This window comes from Eschscholzia californica, unplaced genomic scaffold (genome assembly GCF_041429995.1).
Source record: "Eschscholzia californica isolate CP2 unplaced genomic scaffold, dmEscCali1.0.p SCAF_2, whole genome shotgun sequence".
Classification (NCBI taxonomy): Eukaryota; Viridiplantae; Streptophyta; class Magnoliopsida; order Ranunculales; family Papaveraceae; genus Eschscholzia; species Eschscholzia californica.
In genome coordinates, this window is record NW_028238309.1 from 39,503,239 (window position 1) to 39,515,836 (window position 12,598).

A 12,598-nucleotide genomic window follows, 5' to 3' on the forward strand; every position below is an offset into this window, starting at 1 on the left:
TACCTGTTTTAGAGAACCCTAGTTTAAATCCGGGTATCATTGATAGTCCTCTAGATAATTGTGCATTTTGTCTTTCAAATACATGTGTAGATTTTGAAACACTCTCTCCCGATGTCTATCATCAATATAATGACCCCTTCTATCCGGTTTTTGATCTCTCTAGTGCGGTGCCAAACTTAACGACCTTATTGTCGTCTAAGTTTGGGGATTGCCCTTCTTTCTTGATAGTCTCACTTACACTATCACCAAGTTACGAAAATGTGAGACTATCGTTCACTGAAAACTTTGTGTTTTGGGTGGACCCACAGATGTATCGACTATTGGTTTACAGTTGATCACATATTTGTAATCCAGTAGGTATAATTTTTTTCTATTTTTCGAACCATCTGTTTCGTCTGGCTGAAGACGTTAAACTTAGCGCTTTCTGGGAGGCAACCCATGCAGAGGACGTTGAATCGGGTAATATCTCTCCCTTCACCCTGTTATTTTTTGCATAGTCTTCAGAACATTGAGGACAATGTTCGGTTTAAGTTTGGGGATAGGGGAATGAATTTTTTGCTAAGTCCTTATTTCAAAAATTCAAAAGGGTTCAAAATTTTTCAAAATTTTAAATTTTTTTTGATTAAAAATGTGAGTCTAGTTGTTTTTGCTTGTTAATAGTTATAGAGTCTAGTTTGTCAGACTATCCGTTTGCTAAAAGTTTTTTTCACAAATTTCGAGTTTTGAAGTTGTCTGTGCACTAGCCATGTGAGTGTTAGATAGGTGAAGAGTAGACTTTTCTGAGAGAACTTAATTGATCATTAGTGGAGACTTAACCCATGTGAGATTCTGAGCCTTTCTTTTTGCTTTGAGTGATCTCTTCTGAGCTAATTCTGAGTAGAATGAAGAGCTACTCAACCTCGCAATATTGAAAGAAGAACTCATTTGATCTCTTGAGTTCAAATTTTACAACCACTAGGGATGTCATCAGGAAGTAAACCTTTCTCTCGTAGTCTGAGAAACTTGAAAACAGTGTCAACTAGAGGAAGATAGAAATCCATTTGTTAGAACCCTGAGAATAAGGCATGAAGCAAAGTGAAGAGAATATTACCAAGGAAAGAATAATGTGAAGAAAGTAGTATTTGTATTATGAGTCGTATGAAAAAAAAAAAAAAAAAAAAAAAAAGAAAAAGAAAGAAGAAAGAAAAGAAAATAGAAATTAAAAAAAAAAAAAATCAAAAGAAGAAAAAGTATTTGTGTAGTTTTGTTTAAGTGTTTATCCTTTGAAATAGTTCTTGAAGATTTGAAGACGTCTAGTTCTCAGGAGTTCTAGTCCTCATTAGAGCCTATTGACCTCTAGGAAACACTGTTAGATAGTAGATCAGGTGAGAAGAGTTGGTTAGCTTCCCCATTCCGTATTATTGGTTGTTTCCTTCCTATGAGATCAGTCGTTCATCAAACTTTTAGTCCATCTTTTGTAATGTGTTGAGTTTCCGTCACACTCATACTCGCACATTGAGTGAACCATTTCCGAGTGACTTTAATTTTTGAGCGTATGACCGTGAGGCAGTAGTCGAGGCGAAATGTATCAAGACGGTAATCGAGGTCTTGTCTTTTCGGAGCCGAAATGATACTCATATTGGCTGGTCACGTGCACTTCGAGTCTTCATTACTAGTGAATGAATTTTTAGCTTTTGTATGGTTTGGTCGACTTAGATTTCATTTCTATTAACTTTTTAAAATCTACCGGATAAACATTTTTAGTCCACATCATATTTAGACCCTTCTGCATTTTTGAGATTTTGAATTTTGTGGGTATATTCACTGCAAACCCTCACGAGACAAAACTCGTCCTCTAAGGTAACCTAGAGGTTTAACGGCTTGTTGCACGAGCTAAGTGCAATCGTGATTCCCTACGAAAATGGTGAATTAGGTTTAGTTTATTTTTCTGTTTTGCTCGAGGACTAGCAAAATCTAAGTTTGGGGATGTTTGATGAGACATAAAAATGTCCCATCTGAATCTCTTAACTCGGGTTTGTTAGTCTAGTTCGAGCGGTTACTCTGATGATTTGTTTGATTTCCTTTCTCAGGTGTCTTTACGGAGTTCAGTGCGAAAAATTGATAAAAGTTGGCAAAAGACACATTCGGAGCATTTTGGTCTTTTGTATATTCTGGTAATTTTGGCTAATATTGATGGTTCGATGGAAAGTAGAGTCCAAGACGAACCCAACGGCGAAAACGAGAGTCGAAACAGAGTTCGGATGAGAAAATTGGAGCGTGTCAAAGTTGTGGTCAAAATCAAGTCAACCTAGGGTTTTTTTTGGTGACACATGGCGCACAAGATGGAACCAGATCAGGTGGTGGAAAGGTTATGTGGGCTATTCTCGGTCATAGACGGGTGTGCTTCGGGAATTCTTTAGGGGTCCTGATTCAGTACATCTGATCTCGTGGTGTCACCGTACCCAAAAGTGCATCTAACGGCCGCTGTCAATAAGTCAACAAATGGCTGCACCTGAGATTGTGATGCAACTCATTATAGTCAACTGCGATACACCGTATCTAAGCCCTATAACCAGCACATGGTACGTTTTTGGGGAGCTACTTTTATGGAAGTTGTTTTGAATTATTGAATTTGTTGTAACTAAAACAAAGACAGGAGCATGGGTATGGAAATTAACAAGAGGGAGTCTCGGCTATTGAAGGACCTGATGTTTCTTTATTCACTCTTATCTTCTAGTCACAAAGAAAGAAAGGAAACAAGGGATTGTGTTAGAAATGGAAAGAACAGGTATTGAGAAATATTTTGATAGCAGGGATAGAAGGTGAGATATTTTCTCTGTCTACATTGGAAATAAAGATGAAATCAAAGAAAGGATCGTGAGCTGGATAGAGAGAGATTTCTTCTTCACTCAACATATAAACAGTAGAGAAAGTTTCCAAAAAAAAAGAGAATGAAGATCATACCAAGATTACAAGAGGTGTTCATGGGAAAGAATAACAAAGATGATTTTGTTTTGACAGAGAGGGAAATAACCAAGAAGGTGATTTTAGGAATCACTCAAAGGGAACAATTAGAACAAAAGATTTGGCCGGAGATCTATTCGAAAATGGGAAGAAAGAATTGAAGAAGGAAAGAGATTTTTAGAGAGAGAGAAGGTTCGGCTGCAGCTTGGCTTTTTGTTTTGTATAAGACAGAGAGAGAACGGGACTAAAAGGATCTCATCTTCTGGGGAGCTGAACTTGGAGTGATTTAAGAGTTCTTCTTCTTCTTCTCTGGGCATTTAAAGAAATATTAGAGAGAGAGAGAGAGAAGGAGAAGAACAGAGATAAATAAAGAGAATACAGTAAAAGAGAGAGAGAGAGAGAGGAAGCAATTCTGTTGTCTTTTTATTTCTTCTTTTATAAAGAGAGAATCTCTGTTTTTCTTTTCTATTATAGAGAGAAGTGTAGAGAATGAGCAATTGAGAAGAGAAGAAACAATTTGTCCTTCATCATATTTTCTTCTTCCCTCTTTTCTGTATTGTTAAAATAATTTCATTGAGTTGGACTTCCTCTTCTTTTCTGAGATAGAAGAAACAGAGAGAGAGAGAGAGAGAGAGAGAGTTGTTGAAAAGTTTGTTAACCCATCTCCTTCATCAATGGTCATCATCTTCTTTATCAAGGAATCTCTTATTTGGTGATCTCTCTTTCAATTATGTTGCTCTTAATTTTACTAATGAAACTATTTATGAAATCTCTAATGAGCATGAGTAGTTAAATCTCCATCTAGGGTATAGATGAAACCTTCATCCTGTTTAGTAGGTATAACTTTTTCATCATAATATCATTGTTTAAACTCTTATCGTGATCGTAGTGATTTTCTATCATTGTTTATACTTCTAGGCTTGATCTACCATCATTAGATTAGGTTCTTTTATGGTTGATGCTTGATAAGTTGATAGACAATAGTTAGTATCCATGATGTGGTGTGAGTTCGATCTTGTCGATGACATTGTTTTCATTGTTTATGCCTCCGATTTGATCCATCATTATTAGATTAAATTCTTTTATGGTGGATACTTATTAGTTGTAACTCAATAGTTGACCCGTCATCGTTCGAGAGAATCCCGTTATGTAATGTCAGTGATGAATAAGTTGTTATTTGACCATGATTAGGTGGATTCGAAACCCTAGACTTCTCCCCATTTGAGTTCACCTTTTTAATCGTTTTAATATTTTATTCATTTTATTTTAAAACCAAAACCAAAACCAAAATCAAAATCATTGTAAAATCTTATTACTTCCTAGTTTTAGAATAGATTCAACTAGTCTCTGAGGAACGAACCGGTCTTACCGGAATTATTACTTGACGCCCGTATACTTGCGGGTGGAGACCTATTTAGGGTAACCTTTCTAGGGCCATCACTTGGGCTTTTCCGCTTCTAGTATCTTTGTGTTGAGAGGTGGGAGGTTTATGACTGCTCTTTTTGGAGCCTCTCCTTTCTCAAACATGTTGGTTAACTCTGCCACTTGATGTACCAATATGTCCCTGAGGGTCGGGTCGTCTATGCATCCTAGCCTGGTGGCCATTGGTCTGGGGATGTAGGGTCGTGTCAGGTCCGTTACCCTCACCTTATCCAGTTCGTTTTCTAAGAATAGTAAGAGTCAAGGGCAATGGTACGGTCTACTTCTGGTCCCGTTGGGAAGACACTGGTGGGAGTGGAAAAAATCCTGCGAGCTTGCATCTTAATGTTCTCCCGCTTTTCCTTCAAAGTTGACTCCTTCATAACCAATTCTGCTTTTTCTTCGGCCTTGGGGAGGTTCTCCCGAAGTTCATGCATCTTCGCCTCCCTCTACTGGTGTTTCACTCGGAACTGCTCGATCTTGGCTAGGAGTTCTTCCGTTGAGTGAAGCATGGCCTGGGACCCTCATGGGTATGGTCTTCTGACGACATGACTGCCTTAAAGAGTAAACAGTGGTTAGTTCATAAGTTGAATAGAGATCTGGGTTACCAAATTGACAGGATTGTTGGAGTTCTCCCCTCCTTCTAGCGTCAATTGCTGATGTCAAAAAATGACTTTCCGTTATATCAGCAAGTAATCAGGACTTGATGCATGACAGCTTCCGTTATGATAGAATATTCCATTTAAGATTCCTCCTGCTTCTGTTCCTTGCTCCTTGATCCCGCTCCTGCTCATGACTTCTTGCTCCTTAGCTCCTAAGTTCCTTGAAAATCTGGGGGGAAGTCCTGCAAAGGGTTCGAAAACCGCTCCGACGCTCAAGACAATCAGATTGCTCTTTGCAGTAAAAGAATAAATATTGATTGATCTTTTTGGGGCGAGTATGAGTTACTCAGTGAAAATCGAGGTGTCTTGTGGAAGACGATGGGGGGCCCTTTTATAGGCTGAGTTAGCTATGATAAGTGGCGTAGGTGAGGCGGCAACGGTCAACCGTGAAGGAAGTTCCTCAATGTTCGTATCTACGATTTCCTTTTGGTATTTATCTCGTATCTAGGATAACTGGAAGTTCCTATGTTCAAGGATACTTCGTAGATATCCTACCGAGGTGATAGATCTTTGGGGAGATGATTTATCCTTGAAGACTCTTGAAGTCTAAGCTTTCTTAAACACTTAAGCTCTTTAACCGACTAGGATCTTTTAGGGAGATTTCGGGATTGAGTCGGCAAGCTGTTGGCGCGCTTCCGCCTCCCCAGTTTAGGGTGTGAGACATCGACCTAGCTTACGTGGACCCCCCTCATTCATTTAGGGATTTTAGGGCTTCTGCCTGTGTTGTAGGCGAAACACGGTTGATACCTCTTAGCTAGTCTTGGACGACCTCCTAGTTAGGGTCGTTGGTGGCGGAGCGTCGAGGGTCCAGCAATCCTGCTACCTTAAGCCGGGTTGGCCCGTCGGACATCTGGTCTATTATTGACTCATTGACGTTAGTCAACGTCTGGACATTTTGTGCATCATCATTACCGTCTCACACCTTTGCCTGATCTGAGTTGTTGTACTCATAATGGTGTTGGATATCAGCAAGGTTATTCGTCACATGATTGGTAGCTCCAGTGGCAGTCCAATCGTATGTATATCCTCTGGAAGTTTAAGCTACATAAGCCATTGGTGGACGAAACTAGGAGGGTGGTTTATTTTTCTCTGGCCTAAAATTTTGTCAAATTTGTTCCAGTATGGCCATGCTTGATGATTACCTCTACCATAAGTTGGCATACATGTCATTAGGATCAACAGTAGATGTCAAATGGAAGGATCGACCCTTTCCTCGACCACCACCACGACCTCGAGAAGTATTACCATTGCCACGACCATGGTCAGGCTGAGAACGAGATGCATTTGTGTAATGTGCCTGTGGATGAGAAACTAGAACAAAATTTTGTGTATCAATCTTACTTGATAAGTGTATAAAAAGATGCAAAATTATCAAAGTTAAACTGCTGCATAATTATTGTTAAAGAGAAAACAATGGATTCATATGAACTACCCAAACCATCGAGAATGGCATGTTGAAGTTCAAGTGTGGAGATAGCATAATGAGACGCTGCAAGTGTGTCGGCTAAGACTCGGGCGTGAGAAATAAACTCATGCATGGTTCGATTACCCTTTTAAATAGCATTAAGCTCACATATGAAACTTAGTAAATGAGCCGAATATTTGAAAGCAAATTGTTGCTCCAAGGAAGTCCAAACAGCAGATGCAGTTTGACAATGGATAACTTGATGAAGAACTGATTCGGAGAGAGACGATTATAACCACACAAGGACTCAGAAACATTGGATTAAAAGATCCATCACTTAGTAGAGGTAATTGGGGCGACTTCGAACCATCAATAAAATCTTCAATATCAAAGATTGAAAGGGACGGTAGAAATTTAGCTTTCCACAACAAATAATTAGTACAATCCAATTAGATGTTGAGGAATGAATGGGGTTGAGTAAAGGGAGGGATGGAGTAGTATTTGATGGTGGAACAATTTCTTCTATGGATTCTGTATGCTTCTCTGATACCATGTTGAACTAGTAAACTATTAAACTAGTGAACACAAAATTTATTGTGTCTTCACTTGATGAAGAACACTAAATCAATCTGTATTTATAGATGTTCGATAAACCCTAATTAGGCTTGTTACTTGATTTACAAGATATAATTTTAACAATATTAAGAAACTATATTTTTTGAGATATAGAGAATTAACTTAGAAATACACAAGATTATGAAATCACTGAACTACGGAAAGAGGATATGAGATTCTCCCTTATCCTGGTGAATCAGTAAATCTAATATCTTTAAATGTAAATCATTGACGATCCACGGGTTTTAGGCCCAAAATAAAATTCAAAAAGGGATTAAGGTCCAATCTTCTCAGAAAATAGGATTCTAGTCCTTTTCCCTTTTGGAAGAAACATTGTTGATACATTATGTGTTATTTATGACACATATACAAAAAATAAAATAAAGTATGAAACTTTAACAATAAATAACACGTTATTTATGAAACAAAACAAGAGTCAATAAACAGAAAGACACTGTAACTTTGACATCTAGACATACTTTAACTATACTACATGTGTTTTGTCGTAGAAATAACTTTGAGATCTAGACATACTTTAACTATACTACATGTGTTTGAAATCAATCGAAAAATTGAGAAAAAAAAAGAAAGAGAATTTTGGGGATTGGTTCTCAAAAGTAGGTTTTTTCTTATATAAAAGGTTATAATGGGTATATAGAAATGATAGAGATCTGTTTTTTCTATAGAGATGGGTCAATTTGGACTAAATATCCATTATAATTATTATTTTGGCTTAAAATCCTATATTAATATTAGGGTGGACTAAATGTGTGTTTAAGGGTAGATTTTTGGACTAGGAACCCAAAAAACCTTGACGAAATTGGTGTTAGGATTGTGTTTAGAAGAGGATGAAAGCTCAAAGATTATTCTACCTAATTTTGTTCATTTACCCCAACTTGAATATCTTAAGCTTAATTCAATTTTGATTGATGAAAAAATCACTAAGAAATTCTTCTCAAGCCTTCCAGTTCTCAAATCTTTGATCTTAATAGACTCTGGTATTCTAGATAACGAGAGGAATTTCAACATTTTTTCCATTAAACTTGCGGAACTTCAAATTGAGAAACACTCATTTTACACAATAATCCCAACACTGTCAAGTTGTGTACTACAAATCTCAAATCCTTCGTTTACAAAGATTATTTGTCACAAGACTACTCTTTAGGTAACCTTTCTTGCGTAGAAACTGCCGATATTGAATTGGTAGTAAAGGAATATGGTGAAAGTCTAGAATATTTTTTCAAGCTCCCAATACAACAGAGAGAATTATACACTCAACGTGTGATGAGATTTCTTAGAGTGTGACATAACGAGAAGGATCCAAGTTTATTGTCTGCCTTCCTTGAGGTTATCTCAGAATCTCCTGAGTTGTTAGAGATTTAGCACCGTCAACGTTATAATATATGACGCGTGAAGCTTTATTCATGGCTTTTAATAGACTCATTTCGTGCAATCATGCACTTATGAAGATCTCTCCTAACATAGCATCTATCTCGTTGGAAATTAATGGGGGTTATTTTCCCAAACACGATTATATCCCTTTGTCTATGAGATATAATTTACTTCAGGTAACTATTGAGAGGCAGGGTCTTTATTGCCATGATTGCTCAATCGCCTGAAGTATGTCAAAGTTTGAAGGCTCTTCGGATGTGTTAATGAACTCAACTGCTCGAGAATTTTGTTGAAGAATTCTCCCTTCTTGGAGAAAGTTGTTCTTGATTTTGCCACCTTGCCTGTTGAGACTCGTCAGAGAGAGGAAACGATAAGGCTGCGACTTTGGGGAATAAAGAAAAATCTCTAGTGAACAAATTTTTTTTACAAAATTGGTCAACTGAGATTGATTTTTTTATCTATTTGTTAGTACAAGGCTTCCAATTTTGGAGTTCAAAAAAATTAAATTTTTAGAAGATCCTAAAAAACAATTTAAAAGGAACTTTTATAATAACGACATCTTCTATGGATCTAAACCCTAAACTCCTTCCAAGCGTTTCTTCTTTTCTTCATCTTCTTCTCCAAAGCTCGGTTTTCTTCTAATCACTAAACCCTCGAAACATGGAGAGCAAATCTAGTATGTTTAGAAGTGATGAAAAGATGTATTAAGAACCTCAAGAGACTTTCTTTACGAATTTCTAGGATTTAAAATGTTTTTCCCTCTGTATCTCTCTAACTTTGTTTTTGATTTTAGAGAAATAAGGGTACTAGAGGTTGGAGACTTGAGGAAGATAAGTAAGAGAAGTGATGGTGAAGGAAGAACAAAAAGTTTGGCTGGAAGTTATGGAGGAGATGAGATGGATGAGTTTTTCTCTAGAGAATAAGAAATAGAAGGGGAAGAAGAAAGACGGAGAAAGGACTTAAATTAAAAAAAATAAAATTTTTTACTTAAAGTTAATTTTGTAAAATTGTAAAAATTGTCTGTATTCCCCATAGGAAAATATTCCTTGGAGATTTCACAAAGAAACATGGATTTCCCGGAGATTTTTCTTTATTCTCCAAAGCCGCGACCAATGATAATGAAGTTTAGTGAGAAGCTGCAAAACTTCCCTAGAGCCTCAGCCAGCATTATGATCATGTTCATGTAAATTTGAATAGGTAAAGGAGGTTTTGGACTCTACTGTTATAGCAGAATATGGATACTAATCTTATATGGTCAGACAGGCATTGGAGGAAAATAACGACTGTTTTGTGTTCATCTATTTATTTTTCTCATTTTTCTTCTTCCTTTCTTTGCTGAAAGTAATTGTATAATAGACTTAAACTTTTAGACCGGTTACATTTTACTAGTTCAGTAAAATAAGAGGAGATCGTTCTCTATTTGTTGTGGTAGCTTAGCAAATGATATTTAGGAATTGAATGTCTTTGTTTGGTGATTTCAATTGTTAAGAGTAAGTTTCATTTTATCCAAAAAAAAAGGAGAGATAACACAATTATCCAAAAAAGAAATCATATTAAGAGTCCACCACTCTTTGGTGTAGTAGTTGGACACTCCCATGGGCGAGGCTAGGAAGGGGAATGTGGGGTGAGGCTAGTAAAGGCATGCGGGGGTGAGGCTAGTAAAGGCATGCGGGGGCATGTGCCCCCACAAGCTCCACATACCTCGCCTTAAAAGTTTAGAATTACTCCAAATTGAATGCCACCATTTTCTTTTTTGCAAGAAGCCCACCATTTAGTTACCAATGAGAAATCCACTTGTCTTTATGTACTGATAGGCCCAAAATGGGTCTATTCCCGAAAGTATCCGGAAGTCCGAAATCGATCCACGAGGAAAGTAATTTTGATTTAAATCTTAAATCAACACCCCATTCATAAAATTGATTTTGTTTGAAAATAATTTTAATAAGTAAACAACAATAGACTAAAGAAGAATAAAAGCAATATGAGAAGAGATCTAGGATTTTCGATTCCACGACATAAATTCACTCCCTAAAACATGCACTTAATTAACTAATCCTTTTTCAATGTAACTCAAAATCTAATATAAAGGACTAATTAAATTTCAGAAGATATTCTTGATAAACTCATTTCATAATCATGTATTTCTAATTAACTATCATATAAAGACTTTACTCTTTAACTATTATTCATGATCTAACAAGCATATTTCATCTAACAACTTAACGAAAGTATGAGATATCTAATTATGAAGCATGAACAAAGAAAAGAAGATAAAATCTAAATGGAAAGACAATTAATAGACATTAAAGCTCACTTAAATGATTCAATCAATCAATAACACATCTCAAGAAAGAATCCTAGATATAAAATTAGCTGCTCATTGAATTTGAAGACATGTTCATTAATAAAACAAAATACATGAAAATAAATGAGACAGAAAAAAGAAGTAACCCAATACATCAAATCTTTGCGCCAAATATTCTCCAAAATGATCTCAATTATGCTCCAAATCCAAATAATAACACTTTTTATTGCTTGAGAATAGGTGAAAAAAGAGAGGTTTAGAAGAGAAATTAAAAAGAAATAGGTTGTAGAAAAGAAATGGGGGAAGAAGATAGGTTAGAAATAGAATTTAGATTTAGAAATTAGAAGTAGAAAGAAATTGAGAATAAGAGATGAAGGTGGCTAATGATACTAGAAGAAGATGGTTTTAGAGTTAGAACTAAAGAAGAGAGAGAGTGAGAGAGATGGGAGAGGCTAAGTAGGAATTGAGAGGGATATCAAGTCTACATAAGAAAAAAAGAGTTATTTATATCGGTTGGTGGTTAGGATTTTAAAAAATAAGGTTGAGAAAGGTAAAGTGGTGATATTTAGCTTGCTTTCGGTGCAAGGAAGGATTCTTGTTGGTTGGAAATCAAGTGGGAACTAAATGGGGGGTTAATTGGTAATTTCGCAAACCCTAAATGGTCAAAGAAAGCTTCCGGCCGTTGGTGCTTTTTAAGGGTCCGTTTGATAGTGTGAAAATCGAGTTACGAAAATGGATTTTCCATCGTTTTATTCAACCAAAACAGTGTCAAAACTGAATTCCGTCAGAAAAAAAGGTTGGAAAATGAAGTGCAAAATTTTCCCATCTACAACATGTGAAAGTTGTTTTCCCACCCTCATAACACGTTCTCTCTCCTCCCGAAAAACCCCATCATCAATTTCTTATTTTCCAGAGCATCAGACCGAAAAAGGACCAATATGGGTTGTTGGATTCCAACGAAAAGATGGAGAGGTTATGCAGATAGGAGTGCTTGAACTTGATGATCATGTTTCTCTTTAATCTTTCCATGCATAAATTGTTGGGTTGTTACTTGGATTCCTTCCACGTACAACTATATTTGCCTTTATGTTTCCATTTCAATCATGGAGACCTTCCTAAAATTGGACGGCCTCCAAACCAATATCTTCTTTAAACTCTCTCAATCATCCCTCTCTTAATTTTGGAGAAATTAGTAGCCATTTTTTGGTGGGATCATACTTCGGCTGATAAGAAAATCCACTTTCTGAAATGGGAGCTTATTACGAGTCCTAAACACAAAGGGGGATTAGGCATTAGGTCGATCCAGGAGGTAAACCAATCTCTCATAGCTAAAATGACTTGGAGATTCATCACCCAACCCCAAGCAATTTGGGTGAAACTCCTTAACTCCAAATACATTAAACAAGATGATTATTGGTCAACCGACACAAAACAATCATCTTCCACTTTCTAGCAGGCTATGAATAAAACTAAACAGACCATTCGACAAAATGTTTTGTGGATTATTGGTAATGGTACTTCGATTAAAATCAGATCGGATCCCTGGATACCAACATTACCTAACCATATCCCTAACATGATTGATAATCTACCTTCAAATGTATTTTGGGTATCAGATCTGATATTGCAGGATACAAACAGCTGGAATATAAATCTTATTTCAACATACTTTGATGCTACAACCACACAGGCTATTGTAAGTATTCAACTCCCACAGACTTATCAAAGAGATAGAATGATTTGGAAACAAACACCAACAGGAAAATTCACAACCAAGTCTTATTATGAGGAAATTAAAATTAACCCAGAACTCCCAGAAGTCATTCAAAATTTTCCATGGAAAAAGTTTTGGAAACA

At 36.5% G+C, this 12,598-nt stretch overlaps 1 protein-coding gene and 1 long non-coding RNA gene across 2 annotated transcripts; both read left to right on the forward strand.

The window, feature by feature from the left end:
• Nucleotides 1–1,234: 1,234 nt before the first annotated feature.
• On the forward strand, nt 1,235–3,475 carry LOC147557821 (uncharacterized). The gene is made up of 2 exons (XR_015234196.1): nt 1,235–2,561; nt 2,632–3,475. It is a non-coding gene; the product is annotated as an uncharacterized LOC147557821 (long non-coding RNA).
• Nucleotides 3,476–6,896: 3,421 nt separating this feature from the next.
• Nucleotides 6,897–9,623, forward strand: LOC147557822 (uncharacterized). Its single transcript, XM_086658946.1, has 3 exons — nt 6,897–6,962; nt 7,955–8,149; nt 9,561–9,623. Exons 1-3 carry the CDS (start codon nt 6,897–6,899, stop codon nt 9,621–9,623), a joined length of 324 nt encoding a protein of 107 aa, XP_086515072.1.
• Nucleotides 9,624–12,598: the final 2,975 nt, after the last annotated feature.